Source organism: Lagenorhynchus albirostris, chromosome 2 (genome assembly GCF_949774975.1).
Source record: "Lagenorhynchus albirostris chromosome 2, mLagAlb1.1, whole genome shotgun sequence".
NCBI classification, from domain to species: domain Eukaryota; kingdom Metazoa; phylum Chordata; class Mammalia; order Artiodactyla; family Delphinidae; genus Lagenorhynchus; species Lagenorhynchus albirostris.
This window is the reverse complement of record NC_083096.1, coordinates 160,569,131-160,586,472: the sequence shown is the minus strand read 5'-3', so window position 1 is coordinate 160,586,472 and position 17,342 is coordinate 160,569,131. Positions and strand designations below refer to the sequence as shown.

The 17,342-nt window shown below is 40.1% G+C and overlaps 2 protein-coding genes and 1 non-coding gene across 19 annotated transcripts in view; 2 read left to right on the top strand and 1 right to left on the bottom strand.

The window, feature by feature from the left end:
• Window positions 1-2,539, bottom strand: part of ZBTB8OS (zinc finger and BTB domain containing 8 opposite strand) — a 130,558-nt gene extending 128,019 nt beyond the window's left edge. For 15 of the 16 annotated variants that reach the window (XR_009539005.1, XR_009539004.1, XR_009539006.1 and 12 more), the window contains exon 1: window positions 2,433-2,539. Coding sequence is in view for 13 of the 16 variants with exons in the window: in XM_060140679.1 (XP_059996662.1) it covers window positions 2,433-2,529 (97 nt within the window). In the remaining 3 variants the exon portion in view is untranslated. Of the gene's footprint in view, window positions 1-2,428 lie in introns of all 16 variants that reach the window. The other variant, XM_060140688.1, reaches the window with a different exon arrangement.
• A 646-nt stretch (window positions 2,540-3,185) lies between these two features.
• The window catches only part of RBBP4 (RB binding protein 4, chromatin remodeling factor), a 17,755-nt gene continuing 3,598 nt past the window's right edge, over window positions 3,186-17,342 (top strand). Inside the window, exons 1-11 of one of the 2 annotated variants that reach the window (XM_060140670.1) lie at window positions 3,186-3,328; window positions 3,889-4,036; window positions 7,040-7,185; window positions 13,740-13,913; window positions 14,258-14,373; window positions 14,487-14,647; window positions 14,744-14,870; window positions 15,284-15,361; window positions 16,046-16,122; window positions 16,529-16,586; window positions 16,674-16,784. In XM_060140670.1, the coding sequence (XP_059996653.1) occupies window positions 3,313-3,328; window positions 3,889-4,036; window positions 7,040-7,185; window positions 13,740-13,913; window positions 14,258-14,373; window positions 14,487-14,647; window positions 14,744-14,870; window positions 15,284-15,361; window positions 16,046-16,122; window positions 16,529-16,586; window positions 16,674-16,784 (1,212 nt within the window). In that variant the 5' untranslated portion in view covers window positions 3,186-3,312. Of the gene's footprint in view, window positions 3,449-3,888; window positions 4,037-7,039; window positions 7,186-13,739; window positions 13,914-14,257; window positions 14,374-14,486; window positions 14,648-14,743; window positions 14,871-15,283; window positions 15,362-16,045; window positions 16,123-16,528; window positions 16,587-16,673; window positions 16,785-17,342 lie in introns of both variants that reach the window. The other variant, XM_060140669.1, reaches the window with a different exon arrangement.
• On the top strand, window positions 8,636-8,707 carry TRNAD-GUC (transfer RNA aspartic acid (anticodon GUC)). Its single transcript has one exon. It is a non-coding gene; the product is annotated as a tRNA-Asp (tRNA).

Sequence of the window (17,342 nt, the reverse complement as noted above, 5' to 3'; positions counted from 1 at the left end):
ACAGACTGTTGATAAATGATTTTATAGCATCTGGAAAATAATTATCAGGTATTGATACTTAATTTCCACCTTACCCTAATCCTAAGGTATTCAAATTTTAAATATATATTTTTTAAAAACCATAAATACTAGAAACATGAACAATCTATAACTATTAGCAAAAATACGGTTCCCATAAATATGAGACAAAAAAAGCCAAACACAAAAGGAATACATACTACATGATTCCATTTAGATTATGTACAAAAACATGCAAAGCTCATGTATGGTGTTAGTAGTCAGGCTAATGGGAAAAATACGGAGAGAGGAGAAAGGAGCATGAGACGGTCTTCAGGGATGCTGTAACATTCTGTTTTTTGATCTGGTTACTAGTTATACAGGTGTATCCAGTTTGCAAAAATTCATTTGTAACATGTGTACTCTTCTATATGTATCTTATACTAAAATATAAGTTTAATTTTGGGGAATTCCCTGGCAGTCCAGTGGTTAGGACTCTGTGCTCTCACTGCCGAGGGCCCAGGTTCAATCCCTGGGCGGGGAACTAAAATCCCACATCCCACAAGCCATGTGGTATGGCCTAAGAAAAAAAAAAAGTTTTATTTTCAAATGTACTAGAAGAAAACATGGGAGAATTAATTTACAGTCCCAGAGCGAGCAATGCCTTCTTAAGTATGATATCCCAGTAGCCATAAAAAGGGTTAACAAATTTCACTACATAAAAATAAACTTCTGCACAGTAAAAAAGACCAACAATCCAATAGAAAAAATGGGTTAAAAATATGAGTATACACATTCCAGAAGGTAAATACAAATAACTCCAAACATACTAAAGTATGTTCAGCCTCACTTATAAGTAAAATACAATTAGTATAAGATACTTAACAGACTGGAAAAGATCAAAAAGTGTGGTAACACAGTAAATTGGTAAAAGTGTGAGAAAAGAGGCACAGTCGGGACTTCCCTGGTGGTCCAGTGGTTAAGACTCTGCGCTTCCAATGCAGGGGGCACGGGTTCACTCCCTGGTCGGGGAACTAAGACCACACCTGCCGCGCAGCACAGCGCAGCCAAAAAATAAATAAATTTTAAAAAGTAAAAATAAATTTAAAAAAAAGAATTCAGGCTTCTTAAAAGGAAAGAAGAAAGGCACACACACAATGCTAGCAAGGGTATAAACTGGCACAACCTCAATGGAGAGCGATTTGGCAATAATTGTTGAAGTTTAAAATGCAGATATCAAAAAGAATGTCTATATATGTATAACTGGATCACTTGGCTGTACAGCAGAAATTAACACAACATTGTACACCAACTATACTTCAATTTTAAAAAAACATTGATAAAACGCAGATACCCTTTGAAAAAGCAATGTAACTTTTGGAAATTTATTGTACAGATACACATGCACATGTGCCAAACAATGGATGCACAGGTATATCCACTGCTGCATTATTTTTATTGGCAAACGAGTATAAGTATAAACGTCCATCAACTAGAAATTGGTTAAGTAAATTAAGTAAACATACACCTTTGCATGTACACATAAGAAAATGTTAAGGATGGTCGATCTGGATAGCAAGACTAAGGGGCTGGGGATCAGGGCTGAAAGAAAGACTTTCGCTGCATACCTGTTGTATTTTTTGAATTCTAAATCATATATATGACCTATTAAAAGTAATTTTTAAAAAATTAAGTGAGAGACAGTGAGCTAGGGAGATATGCAGGGTCCAGAAAGTACAGAGCCTAGTATGCTATGGTAAATAGTTGGACTCTATACAGAGGACAATGGGAAATCAATGAAAGAACTTTAAGAAAGGAAATAAGAGCCAGATTTGTGCTCCCCAAACCACATCCACCTTTAGGGACGGCAGCTTAACGTTTATGTACAACTTCAGAGTATACTATATTTTCACATTTATTATTATCTCATTTATCCCTCACATGAAGGAACTGAGTGCAAAGAGGTTATGTGATTTTTTTGCCTAAAGTCACTAAGCTAAAAATGACAAAACCAGGTCTTTTTGCTAACAACACGATACAGGTAAGACACCAATTTAGAAGTCCCCTACTCAAAGCTCTCCGAGTCCTCTACCCTAAGCACACTCTAACTATCCCACAGCTGGAGGGAGATACTTGGGGGCGACAACCCCTCAAACACTTGAAAATACGTTACCTTCAGAATTAATACGGAAGTAAAATTCCCACAAGATAAATGTAATTAGGCATTTGCAGAAAAAGTTCAAAAGGCTGTAAATTTGGGAGCCCGGGTTTCCCGACTCTCAGACCAGGAGGCTTTAGCCTTCAGCGTTCCCCAGAGAAGTACATAAAAGCCTACAATAAAGGGCAAAACGGGAATGCCTGAGCCACCCTATGGGGCAAAATGGAAGAGGAAGCCGGAAGCCCCCGGCAAGGAGAGAAGTGAGCCACCTACTCACACTCGTACTTCCGATTGACTGGAGGATACTTGGCCTTGATCGCCTTCTGCTTCTCAGTCAAACTGTAATCTCTAACATTTTCCCCTTCCAGCGCCATGATTGCGGCTTGGGCCCCCAAACTCAACTTCCGCCCTTCGTAAGCCAGACTTCGACCCGGACTTACAACTTCCGCCCTAGACTCCGCCCCTTGACACACACCCTTAAAGAGCCAGGACTCCATTCTCGAGGACTTACTTAATCCCCTAAGACTTCCGTCCTAGGTCCCGCCGCTTGGAGGAGATCTTTAAAAGTCCAAGGCCTCATTTTCTGGGCTTGCTTCATCAATAGTTCTAAGAACTAAGGGAACAAATAAATTGGAGGACCTAGGAGCAAGGGACACTTGAATTAGACATCTCGAGGTCTGATAGAAGCCTTTTCTTGCAGCCTCACCCCCAGAGCTGACAACTAGACCCGAAAACATTTTAGACTCCTCATCTAAAGTCCTACTTTGAAGGGATCGCTAGCTTCAAGAAAATGGCTGCACCCAGGAGCGTGCGGACTAAACCTCTCACGTGACCTCGAGAGGCGCACGCTCACCAACCCCGCGCGCGCGCAATCGAAGGAAGTCGGTTCCCGGCCGTGTGGGGGCAGAGGAGGAGCGCGCGCTTCGACCCCGCGGCAAGCGACTACGCGCGTCTGGATAGGCTACGAACGCGGCTTCCCCGCCCACCTCGCCGCTCGGCGCGCTCCGATTGGCCGGTGTTGGCGCGAAGGTGCGCGAGTCGGCCCTCACTCAGGGGCAGCAGGAAACAATAGAGGCCGCGCGCGCAGAGCGAGCGCTCGCAGCCTCCCCGCCCCTCTCGCAAAGCTCAACCCGATCCCCCCGGCTTGCCTGCCCGCCATGGCCGACAAGGAAGGTGAGGGTGCCGGGGCGGCCACAGGAGAGCGGGGGTGCCGGGCTTGCGTAGCGGCCTCGACACGGCCTAACAGTGAGGACAGGCCGGACTCTGCTGAGTGCCGTACCCGCCATCGCAGGCGTGAGGAGAAATCGCCCCGCGGGGAGGGCTAACGGCGCGCCAGCTCCTCGGGAGCGGAGGCCCGGCGCAGCGGCGGGAGGGTGGCGGTGGGGGCCCCGGCGGGTGTTTGGTCCCTCCCCGCGCTCCCTGTCGGTCTACCTGTCTCTCTCCGGGTCCTCTCTGCAGCGCTCGCTACCCGCAGGGGTCGGTGTTCGGCCCTCCTCGCGGGTTCTGTTCTCCTGCCGACGCCGTCGCCCGAACGGCTAACGGCGTCTGGCCGGGATGACCCCAGCAGTTAGGCCCCGTGAAGCTGGAGAGCGGTGTTGGTGCCTGCGCCTCGGAGAGATTTAGACAAATCTCCATTTCAGAATCGGGATTCTGGAGCCGTGCCGGTAGCTTTGGAAGTGTCTACTCGGTTTCCATTTGTGGTCGCTAACTTAAATTTGTTTTTAATGTTTTAGCAGCCTTTGATGACGCAGTAGAAGAACGTGTGATCAATGAAGAATACAAAATATGGAAAAAGAACACTCCTTTTCTTTACGATTTGGTGATGACCCATGCTCTGGAGTGGCCCAGCCTAACTGCACAGTGGCTTCCTGATGTAACCAGGTGATAGGAATCTTTTGAACGTTATTTTGTTGTGTTCTCGGTGTAGATTTCTTGCATCGATTTTCCCTGTTTTTCTTTTCTCCAGTCACCCGTAGCGGGCACGTGATCAGAACCTAGTGGTGACATTTTTTTTCTAGGCCAAAAAAGGCAAAATGTAAAACAACTTTGCAGTTTACCTGATAAGAGAAAACATGTTGTCTTCTTTATCTGATTCTGAATTGAATAGCTGTATTATAACTATAGTTGACCAAACAGTTATGTAAAATTTGTCAGCTTTCAAAAAGTATTATGATGAGTCCAGTTCTTTCAACAAAAGGAATTTGAATCTCGCAGTCATTGGTAGTAGCTGGTTAATGCAAAGATGAATGTGACATGGTACCTGCCATTCAGAACAACATTTAGAAATTCTATAAGTGTACTAAGTAAGTAAATTCCTTCAAAACTCAGGTCTTTAGAAGTCAAGATATTTGCGAATTGTGGTTATTTGGCTACGTTTCAGCTCAACAAGTTTTATATAAATGTTATTAATAACTTAAGAATGAGCCTGCTGCCTTCACATTGGCATTTTTTTAAAAAATGGCGACATCTGTCCTAAGTATGTTAATAAGTACTTAGAAATTTAGAGCTGGAAGCTGGTTTATCATGACCAGGAGTTCCCATATTCAACTGATCATCAGAATTACTTGAGTTCAGGATAAGTGGAGTCATTTCTGTCAGGAGTTCTCAGTTCAAACCACTTAGGAACTTGCGGCAGGATACTTGAGAATAGTTGAATGGTGATTCCAGATTTACTGTAGACATGTGCTAAATGATATTGGACCAGAGGATCCCAAATATTGGCCACCCCATACCTACTAAGTCATTCTAGAAAAGCTTTCCATATAATGTGATTAGCTATGTTTGGAAAGTAGTGAATTAAGACTAAATAACCCAAGGCCGAAATCTGTGCTGTAGTCTTAGTAGCTTTCTACTTTATGAATTGAGGTAAATAAATCTTTCTGCAGTATTAGACATTGGTCCAAATATCCTTCCCCCCTTTTTTTTTTGTATTCTGCTCGAATAACAATGTCATTTACTTATTTATTTTTTTAGAATGAGGGGTCCTTTAAGCAACTATCTCTAATGTCTACTGTTTACAGTGTGTGTGTGTTCTTTTTTATTCATATTTTGTTTCTAAACACAAAAACAAAAAACCATACAATCATAGTTTTGTAATATTCTTCTTCCCTCCCTCACTTGCTCTGAGTCTTTAACTTTCTAAATGCAGGTATCCCCAACTTTATGTTGACAGCCCTCTTATCTTTCCTCTGTTTTTTCCCATGTGAGATGTAGACACCTGTTAACTCTGTGCAGAGGAATTTCTGTTGATTTATCTCCAGATCCAACTTCTGAGCGCTACCTGAATTTTCAGCTGTCTTATCTGGAGTATTTTATGGCTTCCCCAACATGACATATTTCAAACTGAGTATATTTTTTCCATGGAGGTCCCAACCCAACTTTTTCTATTGTTCCCATTTCTCCTTTTCATAGTTGACTTTGGTTTGACATTTTTTAGGTTTTTCCCCCTTTATCCACTTGACAGTCCATTTATAAGCCCTGATCAATTCTTGTGTAGCATCTTTCCCATCTAGACCATGGGTTCTAGAACTTTAACAGGCATCATAATCAGCTGGAGGGATTGTAAAACAGATTTTTTTTTTCTTTCAATTGACCACGCCTTGCAGCTTGCGGGATCTTAGTTCCCTGACCAGGGATTGAACCTGGGCCATGGCAGTGAAAGCGCTGAGTCCTAACCACTGGACAACCAAGGAATTCCCTGCAGAACAGATTGTTGAGCACCACAAACCATCCCTCCCCCCCAAGTTTCAGATTGAGTAGGTCTATAGTGGATCTCAGAATTTGCATGCTGAAGTTCCCAGATGATGTTGATGCTACTGTTCCTGATACCACGCTTGAAGAACCTCTGCTTTACACTGTTAAATTAATCCTTCTGAGGTAATTCAGATGATGCTATGTCCCTTATAAATTTTCCATGGTTCTTTGTGCCTTACAGTAAAGAGTCCAGAATGCCTTAAGCTGGCATTCAGTACCCTAGAGTCTGATTTTTATCTGCTTTCTAGCCTTCTCTCTCACTTTGTTTTCCCACATTCAAAGTCAGATTTGGACTTCAGTTCTAGTTCTGTTAGTTGGTAGTTGTGATCTTAGGCAAGTTGCTTAATTTTCCCAAACCATCTTTAAATTAGAATAGTACTTCAGAGTGTTGTTATGGTGTTTAAGTGATATGAGGTATGTGAAATGCTTAACGTGGTGTCTGGCACTTTGTAATCTTCCCTTTGCTTACTTCCCTTAGAATACTGTCTTCTAAAGCCCTTGTCCCCCTCTTCTAGATTATCTCTCATTTTGAGACCTGCTCAGGTAACACTTCTTCTAAGAACGTGTCCTTTATTCCAGAACTAATCTTTCGTATCTAAATTTTCATGTTCTTGGGTACTTTTCATGAATTATATGTTGACTTGTGTTTAAAATGTTCGTGTATATGACTGTTTAATTGTCCCTGGTTTTTTGAGGCTATGGATCACATCTTAATTATCTTTGTGCTTCAGTAGTATTTGAACAGTTAGTTTACCTGATGTTACTTCCTTTCCCTTTTAATGACGTTAACCTAATGAAGTAACCTAAAGTGGTAGTATACCCACCAATTGGTTTCTTTCCCTCCAACTCCTTGTAAAGGGTGAGTAGCTAATTCATATTTTATTCCATCAGACTTTTTCCTCAAAGTAATTGTAAATATTTGGCTAAGTTAATAATTATGAAATTAAGTGTTCTGTGGTCCTTATACTCAGCTCTATGGAAGATATGTGAAAAGTAGGAACTATGGCTCTTAATGACTTCTTCCTCTGAAAACCTGGTTGTAATAGTGCCTTGTGCATACATGTATGTCACTGACTTCGTAGTCTCTCTTAGTGTACTGATTTGAATACTGACCATATATTCCTATTACAGACCAGAAGGGAAAGATTTCAGTATTCATCGACTTGTCCTGGGGACACACACATCAGATGAACAAAACCACCTTGTGATAGCCAGTGTGCAGCTCCCTAACGATGATGCTCAGTTTGATGCTTCACACTACGACAGTGAAAAAGGAGGTAGGAATCTTAAAGGTGAAGGAAGAAATGATATATGGGTTATATTTTTCATATCTCTAAATTATAATAAAGAGTGTGTACAGTTTGATAAAGTAGTCTCTCAAGTTAGGAACAAGATAACTAAGCTTTGGAAAGCCTGATTTTGCAGTATAGATATTAGATGTCAGAAGACATATTTAACACATACTTGGTTCTGTACCTTTTCTGTAAACTTTCTTCAACTAAATTTGGTGGTGGGGAAATTTCTAGAATTGAAAGAAGCAGAAATCCACCATATATTACTGCTACGCATGCTTGCATTCTCAAAATGGGAGATACTGCCCCTGCGGGAGTGAAAATTGGTTCTCAGAGGGGTGTGTGTGTGTGAAAACAATCTTATTCTTTGAACTGTTTAAAGCACAGAAATACATAGCAGGCATAAACAAATACACAGGAATTTCATCAAGGTATCAGAAAAAATGTCCTACAAGGTTCCTTACAGGGGCAATAATGAAAAAAAAGGTTGAAAAACACTGGCTTAAATTACACTTTCCGGGTTTAAGTGGTATAAATGACTTAACCATGGCATTTGCTATATAGTACATAAAAATTGAGTGTTTAATTATATCCTATTTTTAGGAGATATCCTAAGGGCTTAACTGTTCATGAAATACTTTTTCCCTTTCAGAAGAGAGAGAAATGAGTGGGTTTCCTTTATTGTTGTCCTTGAACTCAAATTATTACTGGGAGGTAGAAGATAGGCTCTCAGTATTGAGATTTGTGCCAAAAATGAATGTTTAATGTTTTTTATCTTAGATTTCTCCTGATTAGCAGAATCCATTCTTTTATCTAAGATATTTTGGGTTCCAGTTACTTGCCAGGATTGTAATGTACAGTTACTCTTTTGATCATTCCATATTTAGCTTAGGGTAATATAGAATGCAAAATAAGTCCTTAGGATAAAGGTCAGCAAACATGATTTTGTGTCGCTGACCCAAGTGTGTGAACTATAGGATATGGTTACTACAGAGTTATTCTCTAGGTAGGCATCAGTGATTGAGGGGATAAAACACTGAACTTAAGAATCAAGACTGGGACTTCCCTGGCAATCCAGTGGTTAAGGCTTCGCCTTCCAATGCACGGGGTGCAAGTTTGATCCCTGGTCGGGGAGCTAAGATCCCACATGCCTTGCGGCCAAAAAACCAAAACATAAAACAGAAACAATATTGTAACAAGTTCAATAAAGACTTTAAAAGTGGTCCACATCAAAAAAAAAGAATCAGAAGATGGGCTTGAGACCCTGTTGAGCTGCTCACTAGCTGTGTGGTTTGAGGATAAATCATTTAGCCTCTCTGAGCCTGTTTCCTTTTTATTAAATAAATTGTCTTTAAATAGGACTTTTGGTTATTTAGACATAAAGCAAATATTCTGATTGGTAATATAATAAATCATCTTTAATAAAGCAGGGAATTCCCTGGTGGTCCAGTGGTTAGGACTCCATGCTGTCACTGTGGGGGCCCTGGTTGGATCCCTGGTCAGGGAACTAAGATTCGGCAAGCCTGTACAGTGCAGCCAAAAAAAAAAAAAATTGAAGCAAATATAAAATACTGTGAACCCTCCTCCCCCTGTAAATCTATCCCTTATGGATCGCTGTTAAATTGATAGTTTTCTGAATGGTTTATCTATCCCATTTATTGGATCACTCATTCAACAAATATATTAAGTACTTACTGTATGCCAGGCAATTTTTCTTGGTACTGGGAATACAGCATAAAATATAGTTTCCTGGCCTGGTGTATCTTGGACATCTTTCTGTGTGAGCATAAGGAGATGCTCCTTTTTGATGGCTGTATACTATACTATAATTAACCATCCCTCAATTAACATTTAAGTGGTTTCCAATCTTTTGGCTTCAAAAACAGTTCTTGTACATGTATCTTGCATAGTTTTGCTGTAGAATGATTAAGTGGAATGTTAATCAAGTGGCAAGAACATTTTCAATTATAATTGGTACTGCTAAGTTGCCCTCCAAAGAAAGATTCACAATTTCACCAATAGCAGATGTATTGATGTCTGTTTCTGCATGCCTTTGCCAACATTGAATGTAATACTACACTCTTTGCTTTTTTTTTTTTTTTCCTTTAATGGCTGCACCACGCTGCTTGCAGGATCTTAGTTCCCTGACCAGGGATCAAACCCGTGCCCTCAGCAGTGAAAGCACGGAATCCTAACCACTGAACTGCCAGGGAATTCCCTACTTGGCTTTTTAAGTTATTCGTAATGTTGGACCTATTTTAAAATATTTGTCTGTCTCTCTCTTGAGCTGCCTATTTATGTTTTTTGCTCATTTTTTCTTTTGAGTTATCTCTCTATATAAGGTAAGTTATCCCTAACTAATAGGTTATAGGTAATTTTTTCCCTCTTTATTTTATAATTTTGAGTCCTGTTTTGTTTAGAAGCTGTGAATTTTAGATTATCCAGCTTTCCTCTGGTGTCCTTCCGATTTTGTCATTCACTGAAAGGCCTTCATTCCAAGATTTTAAAATAGTTAGCTGTTGTTTTCTGGTACTTTTGTGTTTTGACTATTAAAACTTTAATCTTTCTTGTATTTGTTTTGGTTTTAGGGATGAAATAGGAATCTGAGCTTTTTTCTAAGTGGTTAGCAATTTTTTTTTAATGCCATTTGCTGACTAATCCATTTTCTTCACTGTTTTTGTTGTAAGTAGAGTTGATTTACAGTATTGTGTTTCAGGTGTTCGGCATAGTGTTTCATTAGGTCTGGGGGGTTTTTTTGGATTTTTTTATATTCCATTATAGGTTACTACAAGATATTGAGTATACAGTAAATCCTTGTTGCTTATCTATTTTATGTATAGTAGTTTGTATCTATTAATCCCATACTCCTAGTTTATCCCCCCAACCCCTCCCCTTTGGTAACCATCAGTTTGTTTTCTATGTCTGTGAGACTGTTTCTGTTTTGTATATAGATTCATTTGTATTCTTTTTTAGATTCCTCATATAAGTCTTCCCTGGCTTTTGAAATGGCATCTTTTAACATACACTCCAGTCTTTCTGGTAACTGAATTTTTTGAGTGGCATCAAACCAATTTACTTTTATGTTCTGATGATACCTTTATCCCCCTTACTAATACTTAATAATAGAGGAACTATGAAAAATACCAGTAATATGTATGATACATTTGTATGACTGTATTTCGCCCTATTTAATCCTCACAAGGAAACCGATGCTTACAGTTGTTTTGTAACTTGCCCTAAGGTTACATAGCGTATCAGCTTCCATTCCTTCCTTTTCTCTTACTTTTACCTCTCCTTCGTCCTTCACATCACCCTCGGATGACTGAACAAGCTTGGTGCTTGAAGCGGGGCAGGTGCTCTCCATGTGGTCTCAACAGTGCTGGAAGTAGATATATACTAATATCTCTTAAAGCTTCTTGGGTTGTTGTTAGATAGATAGCTTCCTAGTCCCTCCTTGCTCTCAGATGAAATGTCCTGGACTCTCAGATTGAACTACTGTAATTGATTACCTTCTACTTGACCCCATTTGGTTTGAGGTAGTTGGTGGCAGACAGCTTAAAAAGATCATTAAACTTTCAAAGAGAAAGAACTAAAAAGTGGCTTAGGCTTGTTTTGACATTAAAAAGAATGTGTGTGTTTATATTAGATTCAGCCAGGCTATGGTCACATTTTAAGCCTGAAAATAGATTCGGTTTAAAAGTTTACTTCAGACTCTGTTACCAGGATCTTCAAATATCAACAGATTTATTTTTAGCAACTTATTTGGGGAATGGGTTGGGGGGGGGCGTTTGTTTTTGTTTTTAAGTAATCTTTAGTGTTTTGCCTCAATATATAATAAACTATTACTAAGTCATGATGAAATAATGGAATATTTGACTCAAGATGTTACAACTTATTCTTCTTAGTTTCAAAATGTTTATGGACTCAAAAAAACGGTACGGTGGTAGAAACTAGAATGCCGGTTATCTAGTTTGTCAGGCAGCATTGGTTGGGAGGGACACAGTGGTACCTTGTGGGAGGATAAGAGAGGGCTGGAGATGTTCCGTATTTTTATCTGTGTGGTAGTTCCCCAGATATATGCATATGTAAAAATTTATCAGGCTAGACACTTTTACTATATTGTTGTGTCTCCGTCTTTTTTTTTCAAAAGCATTGACTAATTTAATCCTCACATCCACGGTGACATTGGTACTTTTCTTTTTAATTAATTTATTTATTTTTGCTGTGTTGGGTCTTCGTTTCTGTGCGAGGGCTTTCTCTAGCTGTGGCAAGCGGGGGCCACTCTTCATCGCGGTGCACGGGCCTCTCACTATCGCGGCGTCTCTTGTTGCGGAGCACAGGCTCCAGACGCACAGGCTCAGTAGTTGTGGCTCATGGGCCTAGTTGCCCCGCGGCATGTGGGATCCTCCCAGACCAGGGCTCGAACCTGTGTCCCCTGCATTAGCAGGCAAATTCTCAACCACTGCGCCACCAGGGAAGCCCCAGTCTCAGTCTTTTTAAATGGTATTTTATATGGAGAGAAGCAAACAAAATAGCAACATAGTTAGACCTTTATAGTCATTCAATTTATTGTACATTTCTACCTCAGTCTTTCTTTCCTACATCAGATTTGGCCTTTGCGTATCACCTTCAACTTGGGGAATCTATTTGTTAAATAGATAAATCCTCATCTTCATAAATCTCAATTGTGAATCCTCTAAGCTGATTTCTTATTACTGTACTTCAACTACATTTGCGGGGGGGGCTCTGATTAGTAGTATATAGCTGATACTGAAATAACCCACATTATATAACAATTACCCCTTGCTCTGTGGGCTCCATGCCAGCTATTGCTCTTTCCTTGTTGATATCTCTTTTCTGGCAATTATTCTTTTCTGTCATAGTCATCTATAATTGTGTGCTTATCTTATCTCCCTGTGTTTGGACTAAAAGTTCTTTGAGATCACATATCCTAATCATGCCTTCTTTTTTTACAATGTAGATGCTTGTGGTCTAGAATTCTGGGGGGGAAATTGTTTAATGTGTTTGGGGTTTTTTCTCTTTTAGAGTCTATTTTGAACTGTTTCTAGGTTTTTAGCTTGTTTAAACCACTGCTTTTCAACTTATAAAGTTATTTTGAGGTTCAAAGTTATCTGCTAATTATATTACCCAACTATGTCTCTGCTTTTTGAAAAGATTTTTGTCCTTCAGAGTGTCATTTTCACCTACAAGTTACTCTCATAACTTTATTTTATGGGTAAGGTGTTTGAGGTTCACAGAAATTGAAGGCCTTCACCAAAACCACCAAGATAGTAAGTGGCAGAGTCAGTTATGCCATGGCCTGACTGTTACTCAGGTACCTTATCATGCTGCCTTCTGTAATTCTTTGGCTACTTATTAACTACCTTTGTTTAAATATTGCTTTGCCAAGATTTACATAATCACAAATTATATTGTTATACATTTTATAATGGTACTTGGGAGAATTCTGTAAGTGCATACAGTAGTCAAATATGAATAAAAAATGTTTTTGTCTAGTCCTTGCCTACCTGGTTTATTTCAACCAAGGACTCTGGTTGGCAAGTGTAAGTGGGAGGTCAGGAAAGTGGAACCAGCTGTTGTGGCTCTGTTTTTCTTCACTGGTGTGAGGAAAGATGTGACGGTATTTCAGAAAGGTCATCCCAAACTAGAGTTTCAAATAAATAGTAAAAGGGACTCTTTAGTACCTAGCACACTGTGTACTTAATATTCATTAAAACAGTAACTTTGATTTTATTTATTGAGCACTTTTTTTTGATAGTTTAAGTGAGGCTTGAAAGCCACTTAGTGAGAATTTTTGAAGTGGAGTCAATAGTGTTCCTTACTTTTAGATAGTAATGTAATACTTATTAGGTATATTATTACCTAAATCATTGCTGCAGGTATAGCTGAAAGAGTACCAGGCTAGGGATCAGAAAAATAGGGATTCAGTTTAGGTTCTGCCATAGTCAAGTCACCATAAACAAATTAATGTAGGTCCTCTGAGCTTCTCTTTTCTTGTGTAAAATTTTTATTTACTTATTTTTTATTTTTGGCTGCGTTGGGTCTTTGTTGCTGCGCGCGGGCTTTCTCTAGTTGCGGCGAGCGGGGACTACTCTTCGTTGCAGTGCGCAGGCTTTTCACTGCTGTGGCTTCTCTTGTTGCGGAGCGCGGGCTCTAGAGCGCAGGCTCAGTAGTTGTGGCGCACAGGCTTAGTTGCTCCGCGGCATGTGGGATCTTCCTGGCCCAGGGCTCGAACCCGTGTCCCCTGCATTGGCAGGCGGATTCTTAACCACTGCGCCACCAGGGAAGCCCTTGTGTAAAATTTTTGGAGATAATAACTCTTCCCTACGCTGTAGGGTTATGCTAAGAATCAAATGAAATAAGGAATGTGAACGCACTTTATACTGCTAACAAATTTTTAGATCGCTTCTAGTATTACACCAGTTCGTTGATTAAAAGCCTTGCCTGTGTCATACTTTGAGTGACATAGAGTAGCTCTTGCTTTGTCCTCATTTGCAGTTAATTTATTGTATTTACAGAATTTGGAGGTTTTGGCTCGGTTAGTGGAAAAATTGAAATAGAAATCAAGATCAACCATGAAGGAGAAGTGAACAGGGCACGCTATATGCCCCAGAACCCTTGCATCATTGCCACAAAGACTCCATCCAGTGATGTTCTTGTTTTTGACTATACGAAACATCCTTCTAAACCAGGTACTTGCCCTCTTCGATTCAAATACAAATGATGAGTCACTGTGGGGATACATTGCTTCTCTCAGTTTTAATTGCTTGTTATTCTTTGTATAACTTAACATCTTATATTTATATTGATATGTGTGGGTACTCTTCCTTCATCCTTCTTCCCTACATGGGGAAAAAAATGCTTTTTTACATAGGATAGAATGTGCAGCTCTTAAGCATTATCTGTTTGGTCATAATGGGTCTGTATGTCTCATAAAAAGTAAGAGCTTTAGACCTCTTGATAAAAATTCCATTATACTTAGTAGATCCAAAGAGGAAGTGGACTGGATAGTCTTGATGTGTCTGTTACTTTGTAGACCCTTCTGGAGAGTGCAACCCAGACTTGCGTCTCCGTGGACATCAGAAGGAAGGCTACGGGCTTTCTTGGAACCCAAATCTCAGTGGGCACTTACTTAGTGCTTCAGATGACCATGTGCGTATCCTTCACATTTTGAAGCAAATCTGGGCTAGTTATATCAGTTTTTTTCCTCTGGGGTGTGTCAGGAAGTGAGACCCTTTTATATAATAGTTAATTTTTCATTTAAGACTATCTGCCTATGGGACATCAGTGCTGTTCCAAAGGAAGGAAAAGTTGTGGATGCGAAGACCATCTTTACAGGGCATACAGCAGTAGTAGAAGACGTCTCCTGGCATCTGCTCCATGAGTCTCTGTTTGGGTCAGTTGCTGATGATCAGAAACTTATGATGTGAGTAGAATCCATTTTTTTCTCAATATATTATCTAAGTTTTATATTTAGTTACCCATTTCAAGCATTTTTCCTGTTTTTTCTCTTTTACTAAAGCTGGGATACTCGTTCAAACAATACTTCCAAACCGAGCCACTCAGTTGATGCTCACACTGCTGAAGTGAACTGCCTTTCTTTCAATCCTTATAGTGAGTTCATTCTTGCCACAGGATCAGCTGACAAGGTCAGTGTGATTTATTCTACAAGAAAACAGGGTGGATTTCTCTGGCTTCTTTTGTTGTTAATATTTATTTATTTGGCTGTGTCGGGTCTTAGTTGTGGCATGCAGAATCTTTCGTTGTGGCGCGCGGGTTTTCTCTTCTCCAGTTGTGGTGCATGGCTCTCTAGTTGAGGTGTGTGAGCTCAGTAGTTGCGCTGCACGGGCCTACTTACCCTGCGGCGTGTGGGATCTTAGTTCCCCGACCGGGGAATCGAACCCGTGTCCCCTGCATTGGAAGGCGGATTCTTTACCACTGGACCACCAGGGAAGTCCCTCTCTGGCTTCTTTTGAATGCACAGAGATCTTTTAGTTATGGATTTTCTTTTTCTCGATAAAAAAATTTTATTGATTGTACTTGCTTTCATTTTTGTATGTAGACTGTTGCCTTGTGGGATCTGAGAAATCTGAAACTTAAGTTGCATTCCTTTGAATCACATAAGGATGAAATATTCCAGGTGAGAGAAACTAATGCTCCTCCCCCTGCCCCAAGGGAAACCTGAATGTGGGAGTGGGCATACTTGTGCCTTATCCCATTGCTATAAGAATAAAAATCATCTTTATGCCTATGCTTATCTCTGTATGAATTGGGATTGTTTTCTCTCCATTGTTTCTGTATTAAACTTAGTGCCTGATTATTTTATCTGCCTTGTTCCTGACGCTTGTCTCTTCCCTTATTTCCACTCCTTTATCCTTTATAACTTGCTGTATCTGTTAATTTCACAGTTCATTCGTAAAGTACTGACTCCATGTTTTCTGCCTCATCCGTTTAATTAAGCTCCATATGCAAAGCCCTCTGACTCAGTTCAAGAAATAATTGTTACATTATGTTGGAAGCTTAATGCAAGGGCACTGTGAGGAGTACATTATAGTCTTTGCAGTCCTATGTGTAATACTGAATTCATTATAAGTACTTGGGTAAATAATTACTTTGTGTGTGATCTGTACTTTAGTCTTAGGTCAGCACTGGATGACATTTGGCTAGAAGCTGGAATTAGACAATAAGAATAAATGAGATCTTCAAAAATATGAAATAGAACAAGAGCTGATATCCTGGGTCTAGTAATGGGTTAAATTGTTAAATATAATGTTAGATTTTTTCCCCTCAATTTTCTAATTGATGGCTTTTTTCTTATGTATAGGTTCAGTGGTCACCTCACAATGAGACTATTTTGGCTTCCAGTGGTACTGATCGCAGACTGAATGTCTGGGATTTAAGGTAAGTCTTGTTAATTATTACTCTTTATGGAGTTATTTTCTTACACTTTCCAGAATTACTCAAGGTAAATCTGTTTTAACTTTTTTTTAATTTATTTATTTTTGGCTGCGTTGGGTCTTCGTTGCTGCGCATGGGCTTTCTCTAGTTGCGGCGAGTGAGGGCTACTCTTCGTTGTGGTGCGCGGGCTTCTCATTGCGGTGGCTTCTCTTGTTGTGGAGTGAGGGCTTCAGTAGTTGCAGCACGTGGGCTCAGTAGTTGTGGCTCGTGGGCTTAGTTGCTCCGCGGCATGTGGGATCTTCCTGGACCAGGGATTGAACCCGTGTCCCCTGCATTGGCAGGCGGATTCTTAACCACTGCGCCACCAGGGAAGTCCCTGTTTTAACTTCTAAAAATCTTTTTGTGCTAGTAAAATTGGAGAGGAACAATCCCCAGAAGATGCAGAAGATGGGCCACCAGAATTGTTGGTATGTTACAGATGTTGAGCAGAACTGAAATAGTTTGTGATTTATTGTCCTCTGTCTGCTTTTCATCTGTTTTCCTTCCTCTTTCAGTTTATTCATGGTGGTCACACTGCCAAGATATCTGATTTCTCCTGGAATCCGAATGAACCTTGGGTGATTTGTTCTGTATCAGAAGACAATATCATGCAAGTTTGGCAAATGGTAAGTGTTTCTTTATTTGGGCGAGTTTAGATAAATGAGACCTAGTATCACTTCACATTTATATACTCCATCAGTACAACTGGCAACTCTGTTCAGTTTACTCCCGAGTGTGACTTGCCTGCACATTATCATTTTCAGCTGCCTACCCTTTAACTTTATCAAGTTGTCTCACTGGTATCTCGAACTCAACTAAACAAAACTAATCTTTTCTTTTCTCCTTCCTTTCCTTACTCCCCTTACCTCCTGACTTTTTGTTTCCTATACGGCTTCAATGTCTCCCCAGCTCACTAGATTTGAAAACTCAGGTCTTCCTCTATTGTCTGTTCACCTCTAGGTGCGGTTCACTTATCAGATTTTATATTGTTGATCTCTGCAATGCTTCTCCTGTCTTTACTCATCTTACAAACAGATATAACCAACTTTCCTGTTTGTATTCCACACCTAGTTTTTTGGTCAGGTTCTCATTACTACTTGTTGGGCTATTGCAGTAACCTCCTAATTGTTGGCTTGCCTCCTGTTTTTCCCTCTTTGCTAGCAGTCAAATCTTTAGGAATGATC